The sequence below is a fragment of the Salvelinus alpinus genome, chromosome 15 (genome assembly GCF_045679555.1).
Source record: "Salvelinus alpinus chromosome 15, SLU_Salpinus.1, whole genome shotgun sequence".
Classification (NCBI taxonomy): Eukaryota; Metazoa; Chordata; class Actinopteri; order Salmoniformes; family Salmonidae; genus Salvelinus; species Salvelinus alpinus.
The window spans coordinates 21,828,588-21,850,518 of record NC_092100.1 but is presented as its reverse complement, the minus strand read 5'-3'; the positions used below and the strand labels follow the sequence as shown (position 1 = coordinate 21,850,518).

The window sequence follows — 21,931 nt, the reverse complement described above, 5'->3', positions numbered from 1 at the left end:
TACTTTCCGAAGGCACTGTAACTGGGGACCTGAATGTAAAGTACTACTCTGAAACACGGTGCTCTAAGAACATGGCTAAATGACTGATACTCCCTCACCCTCTGCTCTGTAGCTCAAACAGGATGAGAGAACCACACTGATATGTGGTTTGACATAACCTCTGACCCCAACACACAGACAAACCAACAAAACCCAACAACAACACACCCAGACAATATATCAGGATCAGGATCAGAGAGGCAGTGACACATGTTCATCACCAATAAGGGAGATTCCAGCCCAGCTCTAAGGGGGGTCTTTCTTTCCTCTGGGATGATGTGAATGAATAAACCTCATCTCCCCATCCTCCTCTCTCTGTGAGTGGGCAACCATGTGGCAGGCTTGGCTTGGCTTGAAGGAGAGTTGGTGGTGTGTGGTAGACGCTGCCAACTATCTCTGCCATCCATCGCTAATTTCTAATTGCCTCAGGGGCAGCCCCCCTTTCTCCTCTGCCCCTTGCTGAGCCGGGTAGGGAAAACCTCCTTTGGAGAATTCCTCTCTCTCATTGGCTGGGTAGGGTTCCTGGGGGGTGGGGAGAGCAGAATCGGGGGTGCTCATTGGAGAGTGCTGCCTCAGATGTTGCAGCGGCGGAGAGGTCGCAGAGCAGATGCGCTCCGGGGAGGCTCGCTCTGATTTGATGCTGAGGTTGAGGGAGGGGTGAGGAGGAGTGGTGGGGGTGGAGGCCTGAGAGGGGAAAGAGCACCCTCCGCTGGACATCCTGGTACACAGCAAGCAGACAGAGAAAAGGGAAGAGAATATGCATCACATAGAGCGGGGGTATTCAACTCATACCCTACGAAGTCCGAGGCCTGCTGGTTTTCTGTTCTACCTGATAATTAATTGCACCCAGGTCTAAATTAGTCCCTGATTAGAGGGAAACACTGAAAAAGCGCAGTGGAACTGGCTTTGAGGTCAAAAGTTGAGTTTGAGGGACATAAAGCATGAAATAAATCCACACATGCTATTTTTCCTATTAAGGGCACTAGAAGACTCATAACAACAGCATCATGGTCCATCCTTGTTCAATGTTTAACACTTAGTAATTGAATAAGGTTTTATATCAGTGGTCTTACACTGGGCTGAGGTGGGGTACATGTTGCTCCTGCTGTTGTGCTGTCTGCCACGGGTTTACTGTACCACGCTGTAGACTCACAGCATGGGAGAAACCTGGGTGGCTGTAGTCTGGGACAGAGAATGATTATTTTATATCACTAACCAAGAAGCACATATAGATGTCAGAAGAGCAGAGCTGCAGTCTTACCAGATGGTCCAGCAGAGAGGCCGTAGCCCCCAAGACTCTGGCCCAGCAGACCTGCCTTCCCCATGGTCAGCATGTGGTTCCCTGGGTGCATGCCCTGGTACAGTATGCCTCTCTGAACATTACATGGAGAGAGAAGCATTTACTCAGTTCAAAACATTATAAACTGGGTGGTTCGAGCCCTGAATGCTGATTGGCTAAAAGCCGTGGTATATCAGACCGTATATCATGGGTATGACAAACCATTTATTTCTACTGCTCTTATTATGTTGGTAACCAGTTAGCATCAAGGCACCTCAGGGGTTTGTGATATATGGCCAATATACCACAGCTAAGGGCTGTGACCTAGCACTCCGCGTTGCGTTTTACCTAAGAACAACCCTTAGCCGTGGTATATTGGCCATATACCACACCCCCTCAGGCCGTATTGCTTAAATACAGGCCATGTGAGTAAGTGTGAGAGTGAGAATTATAGTGTACAAGCGTGAGTGTGGTTGGTCCTCTGATTGGCCTTTCGTAATGACATCGTCATTACCCTAATCTCTGATTGGTCTCCTCATAATGACATCATCATAATGACATCGTCATCACTCTGCTCTCTGATCGGTCCCTTCATTATGACATTATCATTAGGACGTCATCATAACTGGGGCTGTGGCAGTCATTGCATTTTGTCAGCCGGTGATTGTCAAGCAAATAACTGCCGGTCTCATGGTAATTGACCTTTAATTAACATAAACACATTTAGCATCTCCTGGCTTCCACGCATAGCCTACAAGCCACTGATGCAGACCTGGAACACCTACATTTAAAAAAGTCAAATAAATCAATTTAATATAGCCTACACCATCACAATGAATCCATTATTTATTTTAGACAGGTCTAAAGAAACATGGTATGAAGAAAATGTAGTATATTTCAGGAGAACAGAATAGCATACTCGGAGTTGTCCTTATGTTAGGACCTGATCTGGCTATGCCATATGGCTGTGGGCTACTCTAGTTCATTTAGCAGACAAGAATTGCTTAGAATTCCGTGGCATTATTTTATAGTATGAAGAATACAATTGAACAAAGCTGAATAAAATAGAAAGGATGTTTTCTCCAAACGATTTCTGAGGGCGTGCGCACACGCGGCTATTCTGTATTGAGTGGTTAACAAAGAAATAGGTCCCACTATATGCTTAATTTAGAGCTATTTATGCAACTTTAGTTGTCATACAAACATTGAGCTATATGTTTAGATTTTTAATACGTTCTAAGGCTGCATGAAGCGACTCTAATGATGATAAAAGTTGCATGAAAGGCATGAGCTCTGCATTGTTTCTTGCACAGGCTGCACAAACTTCATCAGTCTCTCATTCACAATTTGTCAAGCACTTGATAATGCCTCAAATAACTTGACAGAAACCCCCTAGTGTGGCTGTAATGCCTCCTAAAAGAATAAATGCCTTTTGCGGCCAGTGGCCGTTGTGCCCTTGGACTGAATATAATAATTATAATTCACTTCTCCTGGCTACATGTTCTGATGCACCTCTCACTCACATGGCTCTCTCAGATATCGCAAATCTTATTAGCCAATGCCCGTCACATGATCGGGTTCTTCTCACAGGCATCTATCTCAGCTCCAAAGTAGGCTACAAGTGAAGACAGACACATCGGGGATGCAACTGTGCGCGTTCTTCTTATCGAATTCCAAGGCGTATATTTAAGATGCTAGAAGAACTCTACACATTTACTTTTCGTCAGCCAACAAGATGAGTATGCCTAACGAACAGCAAAAGCTTTAGCCTATGTCAATCTACTATCCACCATAGTACAACGGTTGACGTATTCTATTGGTCAACTTGTCCTTCTGTACGAGAAATAAATATTCCAAACATTTTCTGGGGCAGTTGTGGGTGTAAGGACAGATGCTGGAGACAAGAAGCAAGTGCAGGGAGTGAACATTTAATGAAACACGGACAGGAACAGAATACGGACAGCGTCTGGACAGGGGAAAACAAAACAAAAATAATGCGACACAGGGAAAAAACTGAGGAGCAGACAGATATAGAGGGGCAATCAACAAAGTAAGGGAGTCCAGGTGAGTCCAATGAGTCTTGATGTGCGTAATGATGGTGACAGGTCTGCGTAATGAAGGGCAGCCTGGCGCCCTTGTGTGCCAGAAAGGGGAAGCGGGAGAAGGTGTGACAGTACCCCCCTTCTAGGGGCGCCACCCTGCATCCCACCTGGGCGAGCCTGACGGGCTGGCCGAGGCATGGCGCTGGACTAGCCGGCTGAGGCGTAGAAGCCCGACGAGCCGGCTGAGGCGTGGGAGCCCGACGATCCGGCTGAGACATGAAAGCCTGACGATCCCGCTGGGGCGTGGGAGCCTGATGGGCCGGCTGAGGCATGATGTGGGATGGGAGACTGATGAGCCGGCTGAGGCGTAGGAGCCCGACGAGCCGGCTGAGGCATGACGTGGGATGTGAGCCTGCCGATCCAACCGAGGAAAGGAAACCTCTTGAGCTAGCTAAGGCGTGGAAGCCCGACGACCCAGCTGAGGCAACCCCTGTTCCATCGGTCACCACCAAAAACAAAAAACAAGAACTCCCTGATGCTTCAAATAGTGGTGTCAGCATTCTGTAAGGACAGGCGCTGGAGACAAGAAGCAAGTACAGGGAGTGAACATTTAATGAAACACGGACAGGAACAGAGTACGGACAGCATCTGGACAGGGGAAAACAAAATGACAATAATGCTGACACGGGTAACAAATTGAGGAGCAGACAGATATAAAGGGGCAATCAACAAAGTAAAGGAGTTCAGGTGAGTCCAATGAGTGCTGATGCGCGTAATGATGGTGACAGGTGTACGTACTGAAGGGCAGCCTGAGGGGAAGTGGGAGCAGGCGTGACAGTGGGATGCGATAGATCCCAGATTAATACAACCACTCACATCAAAAACCTTTTAAAAGAGGCTGATGCAACAGATTAAAACATGTATCTTATAATGCTGATAAAATATTAGGCTATTTCTTCACATTATAAGCGCAGCAACACCAGTTGTAAGCGGATGAATGTGCTTAATTTTAAGAAGTTATTTGGCCACTTTAGTTGTGATACAAACCATATCAAAACATATAGGCCCATGGGCTAGGCTACATGTGGGACTATGATTTCTTGCCTTAATGCACACAAGCTGGACATTATTCACAAATGATAATATATCATCAACAAGTGATAGGCTAACATTGTCACCCTACAGACTATTCTTGATTTAATCTTGTCTTTACATATACAAAATCATATTTGTGTGAAATTAGTTTTGATTTAGAATGGACCATTATCATGCACCTGTCTCGGAACAGGGGCAGGGGAAAAAAAGACATGTCATCTATGACCTTACAGTGCATTCGGAAAGTATTCAGACCTCTTGACTTTTCCCACATTTGGTTAAGTTACAGGCTTATTCTAAAATCTAAACACAATACCCCATAATGACAAAGCAAAAACAGGTCTTTAGAAATTTTAGCAAATGTATAAAATAAAATAAATTAAATATCCCATTAACATGAGTATTCAGACCTATGTCCAATCAATTGAATTTACCACAGGTGGACTCCAATTAAGTTGTAGAAACATGTCCCTGAGCTCAATTTCGAGTCTCACAGCAAAGGGTCTGAATACTTATGTTAGTAAGGTATTTCAGTTTTTTATTTTTTATTCATTTGCAAAAATGTCTAAAAAACGGTTTTCACTTTGTCATTATGGGGTATTGTTTGCAGATTGACGAGGAATTTATTTTATTTGATCCATTTTAGAATAATAAAATGTGGAAAAGGAGAACGGGTCTGAATACTTTCCAAATACACTGTAAATAGCAAATGTAGGATGCTTATTCCATGGTTAATTTTCATGCCAGCCAGATAAGCTATTCTCCTGCTGTAAAGCAAAGCAATGTGCTTAATATTAGGAAAGTTGAGAAATAAACTGATGGGATCCACCTTAATAGAGGCCATCAAAACTCTGTTTTCTTATGCAATTGCATAGCCTACAGAAATGTTGCGCAACATGAGCTCATGGGCTCTCATGAAGTGTTTGATTTGATTTCCGAATACATTTGCATTGATGTCAGAGTGACTAGAGGGACAATAGAGTGCTGAGTACCAGGCAGTTAGCAAGTTTGGTAGGCTACTATTGACCATCAGCAGCATCAGAGCTTGGAGAAGCCTAGTTACCGTGACTAAACGGTTACATGGAATTTGACTGCTGTCATGACTCGTGACTGCCGGTGTGGTGGTAATATGGTCACCGTAACATAACCCTGATCTCTGATTGGTCCCTTCATAATGACATCAACATAATGATACTGTCATTACCCTGCTCTCTGATTGGTTCATCCTAATGACATCGTCATAACCCTACTCTCTGATTGTTCCATCATAATGAAATCACCATAACCCTGCTCTCTGATTGGTCCATCATAATGACATCATCATTACCCTGCTCTCTGATTGGTTAATCCTAATGACATCGTCATAACCCTACTCTCTGATTGTTCCATCATAATGAAATCACCATAACCCTGCTCTCTGATTGGTCCATCATAATGACATCATCATAACCCTGCTCTCTAATTGGTCCCTAGGTAATGGCATCGTCTTAACCCTGCTCTCTGATTGGTCTCTTCATAATAACATTGTCATAACCCTGCTCTTTAATTGGTCCCTTTGTAATGACATTGTCATAACCCCCAGTAAGACTAGCTGTTGCCATTGGCGTCGGCTAATGGGGATCCTAATAATACAAATTAAAATGTATTTGTTATTGGTCCCTTCATAATAACATCCTCATAACCTTGCTCTCTGATTGGTCCCTTTGCAATGACATTGTCATAACCCTGCTCTCTGATTGGTCCATGAGTGATAGTGAAACTATATTCTGTAGCCTGCAGTACTGCAAAACCTCCTGCTAACCTCTTGTTATGACTGACAAGTAGGATTTAAGAGATCCTTACAGCACTGTTGAGGTTGGCGCGAATGCCACCCATACCAGGGTGGCTCTCTGCCCGCCGGTTGTCATTGCCCAGGTTCAAAGGGGGAGGAGTCTTCATCTCCAAGGCCCGGCTCAGGTTGCCATGGGAGAACATGGAGTAGCCAATACCTTTACAGAGAGAAAACAAATAGGAAGTGAAAAACAGATGTGGGTAGAATAATGTTTCACTCACAGACAGTACACTCATTCACTCTCTCTCAATCTCTCTCACTCACTCCACCTGTAAAACAGAAGTTCTTTTTTAGGATTAAACTTTATCTCTTATAGACATGGGGCACTTCAGATGACCAAAACGTACATTGTTAATGTTAACCTCATAATGAAAAATTTATTCACACCTTGATAATAACTACTTTAAGTCAGTAAGCATAATAAGCATATTTAAAAAAAAAATTTTTTTACATACGTTTTGCTCTGATATGTATTGATAAAAAAGGAAAATTACAAGATTCATAATGTACAGTGTAAAGCATTTCAAAATGCAGCGTTAATTGACTAGATAGTTCAGTTGCGATGGCAAACCATTGAGTGGCATCCCTACTACTAACTATAGAGTATGAAAAGTGGAGTTGAGCTCAACTGAGATGACCAGCAGGTGCAACACACTCACTGCTCAGAAACCAAAGATCAGCATCCAGATGCTGTTTCACTCGTGGGGGGGGGGGGGGGGGGTGTTTCACACAGCACGTATGCATGCACTCGCACACACACGCAGACACACACGCAGACACACGCAGACACACACACACACACACACACACACACACACACACACACACACACACACACACACACACACACACACACACACACACACACACACACACACACACACACACACACTTCCTGTTTGAACAGCCAGCTGCACAGCACTGAGGTGGCCTCACATTCTGTAGGCAATCAATGACAAGAATGGTACCTCTAACCCTCTAGGAATGTTTGCAAAGAAGAACTAGGGGGCCAGGTCTTACCTGAGTGTGGAGACATGAAGGCAGCGTGGCTGTGGGGCCCTGCAGGGCTGGCTGAGCCTGGTCTGGGGCCCAGGGGCTTGAAGGCAGGGGGTCTGTGGGAGCTCAGGCTGGGGTTGGATGAGTTGGGGTATCCATTCTCACAGCCAGCAGTCACCAGGAACTGGGCCTCGGGTGAGAGCAGGGACGGGGCCTGAGGAGAAATATGGGAGAGTGTCTGTTTCAGTTGAGATCAGAAAGTTAGGTCTATTGCAGCTGCATTGTACTGCTAAAGTGTCTCTTTAAGTACAAAATGTGCTCACTGAGTCAAATTAATGGTTCGACCGTTCAATAGAATCATTTTCTCAAACTGCCATTCTTCACTGAATACAATAAATCAATGAAACAGCTTTAGTCCATTTACAGCCTTTGGCTCAGACAGCATGTGTTTCATAAGACAAGTGTGAGTAGTTACGTAGTAGCGCTGGCGGGCCAGGGAGAGGTCCATGCCCTCGCTTAGTGAACCGAACTTCTCTGCTGCCACCAGCATGGGCTCCTCAGTGTCCAGCAGCTCTGTCCCGTCCAGACCCAGGCCTTTCCTCCGCAGAGTCTACAGCAACAGGACAGAGAAAAGAGCAGCACACAGACATTACCTTAAGGATACCACATACTACAGCCTGTTTATACTATTGCCTATTTGGGATGACCTAATGATACAGAAGTGGGCTGTACCAACATTGTTTTTTCAATGCATTATAGGGTTGCCCAAGTAAGCATTTCATAAGCTTAAGCATTTAAAAATCAAAGCTATCTCAACTTCATTGGGAATGAATGTAATTGGAACCTTGGATATAACAAATGACTATACATACTGTATAGGAGAACATGTTGAGTAATGTGTGGACCTAGTAATGTATTTATACCTCCATTATGTCTGTGTTGGTCCTGCTCTCGTGAGGCTCGCTGTACTCTGTGTACTTGAGTAGGACCTTGTCCATGTCAGTGCTGGCGTACTGGAACAGACGGTTGGTGCTGTTGAAGATGATGAGGGCAATCTCACAGTCACACAACACACTCAGCTCATACGCCTTCTTCATCAGGCCAAACTTACGCTTGGTGAACGTCACCTGGGGACAGAAACATATTGGTTCAATGTATTATTTATCATGTGGGACTGTTTAACTAAACCATGGCAAATACAATAATGATGGAAAGTGATAGAAATAATCAAAGAGTTGTACCTGTCTATTCCGCTGGTCCAGGATACGAGAGATTTGTATTTTCTTCCTTCCCATTGTGATCGCTGTCTGACAGGTGGCTTTACACTGTGAAAAAATATCACATTTTCATCAAAACTCAATAATTTTAACTCATCACCTTTTCATCACATAATAGAGAGAACATTTCACCAGGATATCCCATTGCGATAAATAATCTCTTGTAGATCTCATGGCAACATCAACAAACCATTACACAATCAAACCTGACAAACTTTCAAAAAGCAAACCATATGGTTGAGACCACTGCACTTTGGTATTTTATTAGCATCTCCATTAGCTGTTCAAAAGGCAGCTACTCTTCCTGGGGTCCACACAAAACATGAAACATAATAAAGAACATTATTAGACAAGAACAGCTCCAGGACAGAACTACATACACATAAAAAAGGCACACGTAGCCTACATATCAATACATAGACACAAACTATCTAGGTCAAATAGGGGAGAGGCGTTGTGCCGTAATTTTTGAAACCAGGTTTGCTGTTTATTTGAGCAATATGAGATGGAACGGAGTTCTTTCTTGAATTTATTCTGGATTTGGGGACTGTGTAAAGACCCCCTCTTGTGGGGTAAGTGTGTGTGTCAGAGCTGTAAGTTGACTATGCAAACAATTTGGGATTTTCAACACATGAATGTTTCTTACAAAAAGAAGAAGTGATGCAGTCAGTCTCTCCTCAACTCTTAGCCAAGGGAGACTGGCATGCATAGTATTTATATCAGCCCTCTGATTACAATGAAGAACAAGATGTGCCACTCTGTTCTGGGCCAGCTGCAGCTTAACTAGGTCTTTCCTTGCAGCATTCGACCCCAAGACTGGACAACAACCAAGATAAGACAAAACAAGAGCCTGCAGGACTTGCTTTTTGGAGTGTGGTGTCAAAAAAGCAGAGCATCTCTTTATTATGGACAGACCTCTCCCCATCTTTACACCCATTTAATCTATATGTTTTGACAATGACCGTTTACAATCTAAGGTTACGCCAACTAATTTAGTCTCCTCAACTTGTTCAACAGCCACACCATTCATTACCAGATTCAGCTGAGGTCTAGAACTTAGGGAATGATTTGTACCAAATACAATGCTCTTAGTTTTAGAAATGTTCAGGAGCAGTTTATTACTGGCCACCCATTTGAAAACAGACTGCAACTCTTTGTTAAGGGTTTCAGTGACTTCATTAGCTGTGGTTACTGATGTGTATATGGTTGAATCATCAGCGTACATGGACACACATGCCAGTGGCAGGTCATTGTTAAAATTGAAAATAGTAGAGGGCCTAGAGAGCTGCCCTGTGGTACAACACACTTTACATTTGACATTAGAGAAGCTTCCATTAAAGAAAACCCTTTGAGTTCTATTAGATAGATAGCTCTGCATCCAAGATATGGCATAGGTTGAAAAGCCATAACACAAGTTTTTCAACAACAGGTTATGGTCAATAATATCAAAAACTACACTTAAATCTAACATTACAGCTCCCACAATCTTCTTCTTATCAATTTAATTCAACCAATCATCAGTAATTTGCGTCAGTGCAGTACATGTTGAGTGCCCTTTTCTATAACAATGCTGAAAGTCTGTTGTTAATTTGTTTACAGAGAAATAGCATTGTATTTGGTCAAACACCATTTTTCCAACAGTTTGCTAAGAACTGGCAGCAAGCTTATAGGTCTGCTGTTAGAACCAGTAAAGGCTGCTTTACCACTCTTGGGTAGTGGAATTATTTTTGCTTCCCTCCAGACCTGAGAAAAAAGACATTCCTCTAGGATCAGATTAAAATATGACAGAGAGGAGTGGCTATAGAGTCAGCTACTATCCTCACTAGATTTCCATCTAAGTTGTCAATGCCAGGAGGTTTGTCGTTATTGATCGATAACAATAATTTTTCCACCTCTCCCACACTAACTTTACAAAATTCAAACTTGCAATGCTTTTCTTTCATTATTTGTGTTTTTATGTATGAATACCATGGCTCACTGTTCGTTGTTTGCATTTTCTGCCCAAGTTTGCCCACTTTGCCAATAAAATAATAATTAAATGGTTTTGTGATGAATAAGCCATCTGATTCGATGAAAGATGGAGTTGAACTTGTCTTTCTGCCCATAATTTTATTTAAAGTACAATGTTTTTTTCCATCATTCTTTATATCATTGATCTTGGCTTCATAATACAGTTTCTTCTTTTTGTTGAGTTTAGTCACATAATTTCTCAATTTGCAGTAAGTCAACCAGTCAGGTGTGCAGCCAGTCTTATTAGCCACTCCTTTTGCCCCATCTTTTTTAACCATACAGTTTTTAAATTCTTCATCAATCCATGGAGCCTTAACAGTTCTAACAGTCAGTCTCTTAACAGGTCCATGTTTATCAACAATTGGAAGAAGCAATTTCATAAATTCATCAAGTGCAGCATCTGGATGCTTCTTATTAATCACATCAGACCAACAAATATTTTTAACATCATCCACATAAGTCACAGCAAAATATTTTGTATGATCCCAGCTTTTGGAACTTTGGCTTACCTGGATATAGCCACTATATTGTGATCACTGAATCCAATGGGTACGGATACAGCTTTAGAACAAAGTTCTACAGAATTAGTAAGAATGTGATCGATACATGTGGATAATCTTGTTCCTGTAGTGTTTGTAAACACCATGGTAGGTTGATTAATAACCTGAACAAGATTACAGGCACTGGTTACAATGAGAAGCTTCCTCTTGAGCTGACAACTTGATGAAAACCAGTCAATATTCAGGTCCCCAAGAAAGTAGACCTCTCTGTTTACATCACATACACTACCAAGCATTTCACACAAATTATTTAGATACTGACTGTTAGCACTTAGTGGCCTATAGCAACACCCCAAAGAAAAGGCTTTAGATATGCCAAAAGTCCTGCAACCACAACACTTCAATAACACTTGACATAAGATCCTCTCTATGCATTACAGGGATATGGCTCTGAATATATACAGCAACACCTCCCCCATAAGCATTGCTGTCTCTTCTATAGATGTTTTATCCTTATATTGCTACTGCTGTATCATCAAATGAATTATCTAAGTGAGTCTCAGAAATGGCTAATATATTCATATTATCTAATGTCAGCAAGTTATTGATTTCATGAACCTTATTTCTAAGGCTAAATATATTATTTTCAGCCCTTTCCTGGTAGCTTTTTAGAGATCGACATTATATGTAAAAGAGCTAACAAAGCAAGAGAAATGTCTCTGTGCAGGGTAGGCCCATACACAGTGGTGTCACTCAACCTTATCAAAATAAGAGCACCAACCACCATACAGTATGGGAAAATGTCATCTGTTTTCTTTAACCCTTCCCCCTTGTCATTGCAGCCTATTTATTTATACCCTGATGAGGCGATAGGGGCTAAAGTTAGAGCAGGCCCATGCAAGGCTGGCACTCCCTTAGTCTGGGTTACCCCGGGACCAGTGTACACCAGCCAGCTCCCTGTAAGGTGGAATACAGCAAAATAAAATAAAAAGTGTGTTTTAGACCAGGAAAGGCAAACCACCCCCTCTTCTCCCATGTTCAGGCAGTTCTGGGGGTGGGGGGGGGGTCCAATGGCAGCCTATTTGCAAAGCTGGGAATGACAGTTGAGAATACTGTAAAGCGATCTAAATGACTTGTTTCAAGTAAAAAACTAAGTGAATTGTTGAAACACTATTTTTTTTTTAAAGAGCAATCCAACCACTTTTCAACCTCATTCTTATTATCTCCAGCACAATACCAGTGTCTATATATGTAAAAACTGTGATTTTCTACATTTTGTAGAAAAAAATATAACGTTATCAAAGTCATCAAAAGTTACAACCTTTTTTTATTTTTTTTAACACTATGAGATTCGAGGTGACGTGGAGAGCAAGAAAATACCTCGTTCCGGCGAGAAACTCGTTGCAGGTTTTGGAAAATCACTGTTTTTCTTACTTTCAATTCTACCCTGTGATTTCACAGAGAAACATTTTTTAAGACCATTTTTTTCATTTTAACCACAAATCATAGAAACACGCCGTTTTCACATACAGTGCATTCGGAAAGTATTCAGACCCCTTGACTTTATCCACATTTTGTTATGTTAGTATTATTTTAAAATGGATAAAAGAAAAAAAAATCCTCATCAATCTACACAAAATACCCCATGATGACAAAGCAAAAACAGCTTTTACGTTTTTTGCTAATTTATTAAACTTAAAATGGAAATATCACATTTACATAAGTATTCAGACCCAGTACTCAGTACTTTGTTGAAGCACCGTTGGCAGCGATTACAGCCTGGCACACCTGTATTCGGGGAGTTTCTCGCAATCTTCTCTGCAGATCAGATTGGATGGGGAGATTGGACGACGAGCGTCGCTGCACAGCTATTTTTAAGTCTCGTCGGAGATGTTCGATCGGGTTCAAGTCCGGGCTCAGGCTGGGTCACTCAAGGACATTCAGGGACTTGTCCCGAAGCCACTCCTGCGTTGTCTTGTCTGTGTGCTTAGGGTCATTGTCCTGTTGGAAGGTGAACCTTCACCCCAGTCTGAGGTCCTGAGCGCTCTGGAGCAGGTTTTCATCAAGGATCTCTCTATACTTTGCTCCGTTCATCTTTGCCTCAATCTTGACTAGTCTCCCAGTCCCTGCCGCTGAACAGCATCCCCACAGCATAATGCTGCCACCCCCATGCTTCACCGTAAGTATAGTGTCAGGTTTTCTCCAGACGTGACACTTGGCATTCAGTCCAAAGAGTTCAATCTTGGTTTCATCAGGCCAGAGAATCTTGCTTCTCATGGTCTGAGAGTCATTTAGGGGCCTTTTGGCAAACTCCAAGCTGGCTGTCATTTAGGAGCCTTTTACTGAGGAGTGGCTTCCGTCTGGTCACCATAAAGGCCTGATTGGTGGAGGGCTGCAGAGATGGTTGTCCTTCTCGAAGGTTCTCCCATCTCCACAGAGGAACTCTGTAGTTCTGTCAGAGTGACCATCAGATTCTTGGTCGCCTCTCTGACCAAGGCCCTTCTCCCCTGATTGCTCAGTTTGGCCAGGTGGCTAGCTCTAGGAAGAGTCTTGGTGATTCCAAACTTCTTCCATTTGAGAATGATGGAGGCCACTGTGTTCTTGGGGACCTGTAATGCTGCAGACATTTTTGGTACCCTTCCCCAGATCTGTGCCTCGACACAATCCTGTCTCGGAGCTCTACGGTACACCTGCTTTGAAGGGCTGGTCATGGCTCACATCAACAGCATCCTCCCGGATACCCTAGACCCACTCCAAATAGCATACCGCCCCAACAGATCCACAGATGACACAATCTCAATCACACTACACACTGCCCTTTCACACCTGGACAAAAGAAACACCTATGTGAGAATGCTGTCCATTGACTACACCTCATCATTCAACACCATAGTGCCCACAAAGCTCATTACTAAGCTAAGGACCCTGGGACTAAACACCTCCCCATGAAGAGGGCACGACAAAACCTTTTCCTCCTCAGGAGACTGAAAAGATTACGCATGGGTCCCCAGATCCTCAAAAATGTCTACAGCTGCACCATCGAGATCATCTTGACCGGTTGCATCACCGCCTGGTATGGCAACTGCTCGGCATCTAACCGTAAGGCACTACAGTAGGGTAGTGCGTACGGCCCAGTACATCACTGGGGCCAAGCTTCCTGCCATCCAGGACCTATATAATAGGCAGTGTCAGAGGAAAGCCCATACAATCATCAGAGACTCTAGTCACCCAAGTCATAGACTGTTTTCTCTGCTACCGCATGGCAAGCGGTACCAGAGCGCCAAGTCTAGGACCAAAAGGCTCCTTAACAGCTTCTACCCCCAAGCCTTAAGACTGCTGAACAATTAATCAAATGGCCACCGGACTATTTACATTGACACCCCCCGCTCCCCTCCAGTTGTTTTATACACTGCTGCTATTCACTGTTTATTATCTATGCATAGTCACTTCACCCCTACCTACATCTGCACTGTTGGTTAAGGGCTTGTAAGTAAGCATTTCACAGTAAGGGCTACACTTGTTGTATTCGGCACATGTGACAAATAAAGTTTGATTTGACTTTTTTCCTTCGACCTCATGGTTTTGTTTTTGCTCTGACATGCACTTTCAACTGTGGAACCTTATATAGACAGGTGTGTGCCTTTCCAAATCATGTCCAATCAATTGAATTTACCACATGTGGACTCCAATCAAGTTGTAGAAACATCTCAAGGATGATCAATGGAAAGAGGATGCACCTGAGCTCAATTTCGAGTCTCATAGGAAAGGGTCAGAATACTTATGTAAATAAGGTATTTCTATTTTTTAGTTTTAATACATTTGCAAAAATGTATAAAAACCTGTTTTCGCTTTGTCATTATGGGGTATCGTGTGCAGATTGATGAGGAAAATGATATATTTCATCCATTTTAAAATAAGGCTGTAACGTAACAAAATGTGTAAAAATGGAAGGGGTCTGACTACTTTCCTAATGCACTGTATTATAGACATTGGTATGGTGCTGAAGATAATGAGTTTGAGGTTGAAAAGTTGCGGAGTTGCCCTTTAAGGTACAGTATATGCTTGCATTGTTAGCACACCAATAAGTTACAGATCAAGATCAAGAAATCACATTCAGCACCTTACTGCAAAGTAAGTGATAACAATACCGGTCGTATATCACACAAAATGTTTGTGTTTTATTGCTTGAGATAAGTTGATTGTTGAGATCAGAAAGTAAGGCCTATTGCAGCTCTCTGCATCCCTATCCTCAGCTGGATTGGCCGTAGCTGCAGGCTGTCTAAGCAGCTGACTGAACTGTACTGTCTCTACTGATGCAAAGCCCAGAGGAGTATTCCCCTCGTTTTCCTCTCATATTGGGCATGTATGACCTCCTCTATATTTAGAGGCTACATCCAAATTGTGAGTGAACGGATATGGTGCCGGTGTTCCCACGACCCCCAGAGTCCCCCAGAGTGCCCGCTGCCCCCTCGCCCATGCTTGGCACACAGGCACTATGGGCATTTCTGAGGAATCCACCTCTGTGCACCTATCATTACCTTATAAAGTATCCACTGGACTTAGCCTCTACAGACAAGACACTCTCACCTATCACACTGTAAAACGCAACAGAATCAATGTTTTAATTCATACATCGTTGGCACTCACAAAATGTTCTATGAATGAAAACTCTTTACGAATAATACCGCTTTATTAAGACTGCCAGAATTAGAAAGTAGACAAGTCTAATAAATCTATAGTGCAGCGTACTAGTAACAGATACTGGGCCAAATTAGTAGTAACTGCTCTGATATTGGATTGCATAAACAAGACGTCCACCAAGAACACACCAAATGACTGCACCATTTATGATTGCATCACCTTGCATTGTACTGAATGAAAATAACTGTGGCGCCATTACACTATACAACCAACTGTTGTGACATCCCTCCCACTCTGTCTGCTGGGATGCTTTTTGCAGGAGCCCAGTGGGCAGAGCTGGGAGGATTGTCAGTTGATGTGGCGCACCTGGGAAGGCTTGGCCTGCAGGCTATTAAGGGTGAGCACATCAGCCAACATTCTCTCTTCCCTGACTGGCATGTTGGCTTCCACCACCTTTTGGGTTTTTAGTTGGTTTTCACCATACAACACCCTGCATACACTACTGATCCTACAGACATCCATAGCTTATGTTATATTTTTGTATTTAGCATTATTTAGTTTAATACATGTATTACTTTTAACATTTAAGTCAGGCGTGGTTTCTTTTTGTTGTTACGAACTATGAGCCAGGTCATAACACTGTAAATGAATACACTCTATAAAAATGATGGGCTAAAAACAACCCAATTTGGGTTATTTGGTAATCCAGCACTGGTTAAATAATGGACAGAACACATCTTATTTTGACCCAGCTAGTTGGGTTGCGTGAATAACCCAACATGTTGAGTTGTTGGGATTACCCAAACATGGGTTAATTTAAGCATAATTTTGATATTTTTTACTCTCATGCTGGGTTGACCTAGCAGCTGTTTCTTTTTTAATGCAATCTTTGGTGTATTTTCAGGTGGTGTGGCTTGTAGGGGCGTGGCTTTCAGCAAGCTCTTATTGGCAAGCCATAAGAGTAAATGTAGGTTAAGTTTGCATAATGCAAAGAGCATTTTTTTTTTTTTACACATTCTTCTTTAATATTTTGATGATTTATTACGGATTATAATAAGATATACCACCTTATTGCATCCCAACAATGGGATTTACATAGACTTTCAGGAAGCTCATACACTTCTGTAAGCATCATTGAAACTACAAACATTTTAATATCCAACCTTCACATGTGACAACTATGCAACAGAACAGATGAACAGGAATGACATTTACACTCATGGGTGGTTAAAAAGAATTGTCTGAATGCCAAGCCCCTACTAAACTACGCCTCTAGTCTACTGATCTGACCCGCTGGGTCATAGCTCAATAACCCAGCACCAATAACCAAGCAGTTTTTATAGAAAAGAACCCAACTAAGTGAACCAACGCCTGCAACCCAGCAGTTGAGTCAACCAAACAACCCAGCAGTTGGGTCAACCAAACAACCCAGCAGTTGGGTCAACCAAACAACCCAGCAGTTGGGTCAACCAGACAACCCAGCAGTTGGGTCAACCAGACAACCCAGCAGTTGAGTCAACCAGACAACCCAGCAGTTGAGTCAACCAGACAACCCAGCAGTTGAGTCAACCAGACAACCCAGCAGTTGAGTCAACCAGACAACCCAGCAGTTGAGTCAACCAGACAACCCAGCAGTTGAGTCAACCAGACAACCCAGCAGTTGAGTCAACCAGACAACCCAGCAGTTGGGTCAACCAGACAACCCAGCAGTTGAGTCAACCAGACAACCCAGCAGTTGGGTCAACCAAACAACCCAGCAGTTGGGTCAACCAAACAACCCAGCAGTTGGGTCAACCAAACAACCCAGCAGTTGGGTCAACCAAACAACCCAGCAGTTGAGTCAACCAAACAACCCAGCAGTTGGGTCAACCAGACAACCCAGCAGTTGAGTCAACCAGACAACCCAGCAGTTGAGTCAACCAGACAACCCAGCAGTTGAGTCAACCAGACAACCCAGCAGTTGAGTCAACCAGACAACCCAGCAGTTGGGTCAACCAAACAACCCAGCAGTTGGGTCAACCAAACAACCCAGCATTTTTTTTTGGAGTGTAGCAGGCCTACATTTTCTTCTGCAGAAGATAGTATCTCACCTCAAATGTAAATTAAGAGAATAGAGGGAAGTGGGAGATCTGAGCTAAAGAGAAGCCAGAGATCTTTATCACATAGGGGTTTACAGAAAGTTCCTTTCTCTCAGATATAACTTCTCACCACAGACAACACCCCCTCTCACACAGCCAGGCAAATATAGCATTTACCTCCCCTAAACGGTGAGGACTTGGCCTTCTCAGAGTGGTTTCGAATGTTTCTCAAACCACTACAGCCAGTAAACCCGCACACGCCTAATGTCACCTAATTCTGGATAATGCAGTCTGTATGACAACTGCCGCTCAAGGTCTCAAAAAGGCTAAAAACAGCCAAGGAGGACAGCAATGTAGCTGTCAGCAAGAGTTTCACTGTCTGTAAAATCATTAGTGTTGATGAGAATATACATTTGGCTGCCTTGGGAGCTAATGACCACATTTTATGGTCTTAATTTCCGATGACACTATACATACACTTTTTTACACTCCAGAGATCCTGGTATCTACGACCAAGACCAGCTAAGATCCTTTATTGATGTCACTTGTTAAATCCACTTCAATCAGTGTAGATGAAGGGGAGAGGACAGGTTAAAAAAGGATTTGTAAGCCTTGAGACAATTGAGACATGGATTGTGTATATGTGCCATTCAGAGGGTGAATGGGCAAGACAAAATATGTGTCTTTGAATGGGGTATGGTAGTGGGTGCCAGACACACCGGTTTGTGTCAAGAACTGCAACGCAGCTGGATTTTTCATGCTCAACAGTTTCCTGTGTGTATCAAGAATGGTCCACCACCCAAAGGACATCCAGCCAACTACACACAACTATGGGAAGCATTGGAGTCAACATGGGCCAGCATCCCCGTGGAACAGTTTCGACACCTTGTAGAGTCCATGCCCCGATGAATTGAGGCTGTTCTGAGGGAATAGTGCAATAATTGCACGCATACAGGGTCTACAGCTCCTAGGGACCGAGAGCAGCTTCCTCTGACATCTTCCCAGAGGCCAGACAGTGGAAACGAGACCATTACACACTAACAGAGCAGGCCTCTAACACAGTCAGGCTCTCTCTCCCAAAGACACCCTGCAGTCCCTGGAGACAGGGACAGACTAATTGCTGAGTGTCTCACTGAGACAACACGGGGTGAACACCAACAACAAACTGTTGTGTCATTACCAGTCAACGCTGTAGCACTACTTCATGAGTGGGGGACTTGATACAGAGGCGTTACTTCTCACTAACACACTGAATGTTAATTCCAGTGAATGTTAAATGGGAACTTACTCATGAACACTGATACTTACTGTATCTTTACACGACGATAATAACTGTGTCATGCACATTCCATTAAAAATAAATATGTTTTGTGCTAATGTTTACTCTTTGCAATAACCATATATTTACCCTTTTAGGCTTATAACTTTGAATAGAGAAGCATAGATTTAGGTTACAGTATGATTCAACTACCATACAATATTAGCTGGAAATAAGCATACAAGCAGAGCATATGGCACCTGACCAGGCCAAAGCCCAACACATTTTTTCAGTATTAGTTGTTGATGCTTCTGCCAGTCATTTCAGCTCAATGGCAAGATGAGAAACCAGGTCTCAAAATAGAAGGCAGAAATCCTATTTGCATAACCCAATACATAAAGCCCCTAAGCCAAGGCAACCATGCCGACGCAAACATTTATTGACTCTACACAATTATCATCAACAAACCTCAACTATAAAAATTAGAAATTTAAAAAAATACTTGTGAGGCATGAAGTTAACACTTAATTTATTGTGTGTATCACACATTTATGTATCACACATTAAGGTTTGCATGAAATCTGGGATAAAGATATATTTTATACAGTATAAATTTGTGAGACTGATTTAACATTTTACCCCATGTGTATTTAAAATTTAGTGATATAGCAGGGTCAGACAGTTCATACGCTTCGTTACATTCAATCACTCCCTGGCTGGACCTTTGCAAAACTGAGGTGTGAAAATATTTGGCTAATTTTAACAGGAGATAATTCAATTTCCTGGATATTTTGGATTGAGACAGAATAGAAACACACTATGGGTAGGACAACTGATTTTTCTGGACTGGCTTTTGGGATTTTTGATGACCATAGAGACCATAGTGTCATGTCAAGACTATACTGTCATTTCTCAGCTTAGAAAACGTCAGAGAGAGACAGTGAGGTACTCATGATGACTGCACAAGGGTCAACAGGTTCAATACTGAGTGACCAAGTTTTGTGGTTTTATTATGAAACCAAGAGGTCAAAGATGCTCTCTTTCAGAACAAACATATTGCTGTCCATGGAAAATCAACTTGACCACAAGAATAACAAACACAGAGGTTGTCAAGTCATGCAAATAATTTTAACTGTTCAGTACGCAATAAACACATATTTCTTGCAATTGAGCATTGGAAATATTTCAGTATTTTACAGAAAACGGTTGATTCTTAAATATTCAACTTTGAATACATGTTTTTCTTTATGGATCCTAACCACATAATGTGTGCCTTTCTATTGCTGTTTGTTAAGATTTTTGCAAAGTTAAGAGTTAAGATTTTAGTTAAACTGAATGAGATTAAGTTAAGATTTTTGCAAAACTGAATGAGATTAAAGTGTAAGCATAAAGAAAATGAATTTAAACAGCCACTGGACCAGATTCCACTGAACATATTTGCAGCACAGAGAATCTTTCCATCAGGATAGAAATGCCTGCCTCCCTATTGTGACAGTATCATTTACACCCACTAAGCCACTGGCATCATCTAAAATAGATGTAGTGCTTACAAAAAACAGTGTATAAATGTTCTCTAGCATTTAAAAATGCACTATAACATGTGCATTACTTAACAAAATGTTGTACATGCAATGGGAATGAAATAACAACAAACACAATACACCCCTCACCCCAAATATCCATTATTTATGCACACTATAAATGTTATATTTGTCAGTCATTATTATGATGTGTAGATAAATTAGCTGAAAGTTTAATGTCTTGTTGGGTATACTTGGCGCATTATATGTTCCACAACTGTAAATATGCATACATCTTGCTATCCCTTTCCTTTCATCTTCAATTCTCACACAAATATGATCTGACTGAGGTATGACTCAGTGGGATACAGCTATAGAATGAACATGTATTACTATTTATCATGCAAGCATTAGCCTAGGTCTACTTTTTCCATTACTTGCTTCATTGGATGAAATCTCACTTTTCAACTGCTTGAACACTACTATTAGCTTCTTGCTAACATTTAGAAAAATCATATATTTAATCCTATCAGGGGGTTATAACTATCTCTTTTCACCAAGAGGAAACCATCAATAAAAACAGACCTACTGGTGATTGCCCATTAAATGTATCAAGTGAAATTCTGTGTCAAGCACAGCATAAGCAGGCACATGACAGTCTTACATAATTATACAACTGGGCAACAGCACTATAAATACAGCTGTGAGGCCTGCGTGTGTTGTTGCTAATAATAAATAAGACTGCCAAATAATGACTGAATTGCTTACGTCATTCAAAAATACTCGGTTAATAATAGCCCTGTCCCAGAGTTAGGCATTCCTAAGTATCTATCTAAGTTACTTACATAGTAATAGCATGTGACTATGCAATAACTTACAGTATCCTCAGAATATAAAATGTATTTTAGGCAACTCGGAGAGTAACTGTGTTAAATGTTGTTTTGACAGAGGAAAACAACAAAGGTATGCGCAGAGCTCACCTATTCTTTGATGTTTCTCCAGTGTCACGTTTTTCCCTTTTTCTTTACTGTAGGCTCTGCGTTTGACCCGGTATTTACTGAGAAATTACGACAGCAGAGTATATTACTAGTTTGTTTCCTGTCTCAAAATTATTCAAGAGCTCTTCGGCCTCGTTGAAGTGAATAGAATACGCAGTTCCGTGGCTAGAGGTGTCCACTTGATGCTCGAGGATGATGATTCAGGAGCGCTCCTTCCAACCGCGCGCACATCTCCGGCAGCAACAGCTGGCTGCAGCCCATTTGTAAATTACCATGTATACCGCCCCTCGGCTGTGCCCATTGGCTTAGCGCTGATACACTCATCCGCCTCCGCTAGCCAACATTTCAGTTGACGAGAGACTACAGA

At 42.3% G+C, this 21,931-nt stretch overlaps 1 protein-coding gene across 1 annotated transcript; it reads right to left on the bottom strand.

Annotated features, from left to right (window-relative positions):
- Nucleotides 1–290: 290 nt before the first annotated feature.
- On the bottom strand, nt 291–21,686 carry mef2b (myocyte enhancer factor 2b). Its single transcript, XM_071342918.1, has 9 exons — nt 21,547–21,686; nt 8,524–8,607; nt 8,206–8,409; nt 7,758–7,892; nt 7,307–7,496; nt 6,298–6,443; nt 1,301–1,412; nt 1,113–1,221; nt 291–757 (listed from the first exon to the last, which is right to left on the bottom strand). Exons 2-9 carry the CDS (start codon nt 8,575–8,577, stop codon nt 430–432), a joined length of 1,278 nt encoding a protein of 425 aa, XP_071199019.1. The 5' UTR covers nt 8,578–8,607; nt 21,547–21,686; the 3' UTR covers nt 291–429.
- Nucleotides 21,687–21,931: the final 245 nt, after the last annotated feature.

Excerpts from the sequence above, each read along its gene's own strand:
- mef2b (XM_071342918.1), bottom strand. The coding sequence starts at position 8,577 with ATGGGAAGGAAGAAAATACAAATCTCTCGTATCCTGGACCAGCGGAAT. Across the intron at positions 6,444-7,306 it reads CTTCATGTCTCCACACTCAG|GTATTGGCTACTCCATGTTC; the intron begins GTAAGACCTGGC and ends CTCTCTGTAAAG. Across the intron at positions 1,222-1,300 it reads CCTCTCTGCTGGACCATCTG|ACTACAGCCACCCAGGTTTC; the intron begins GTAAGACTGCAG and ends TCTCTGTCCCAG.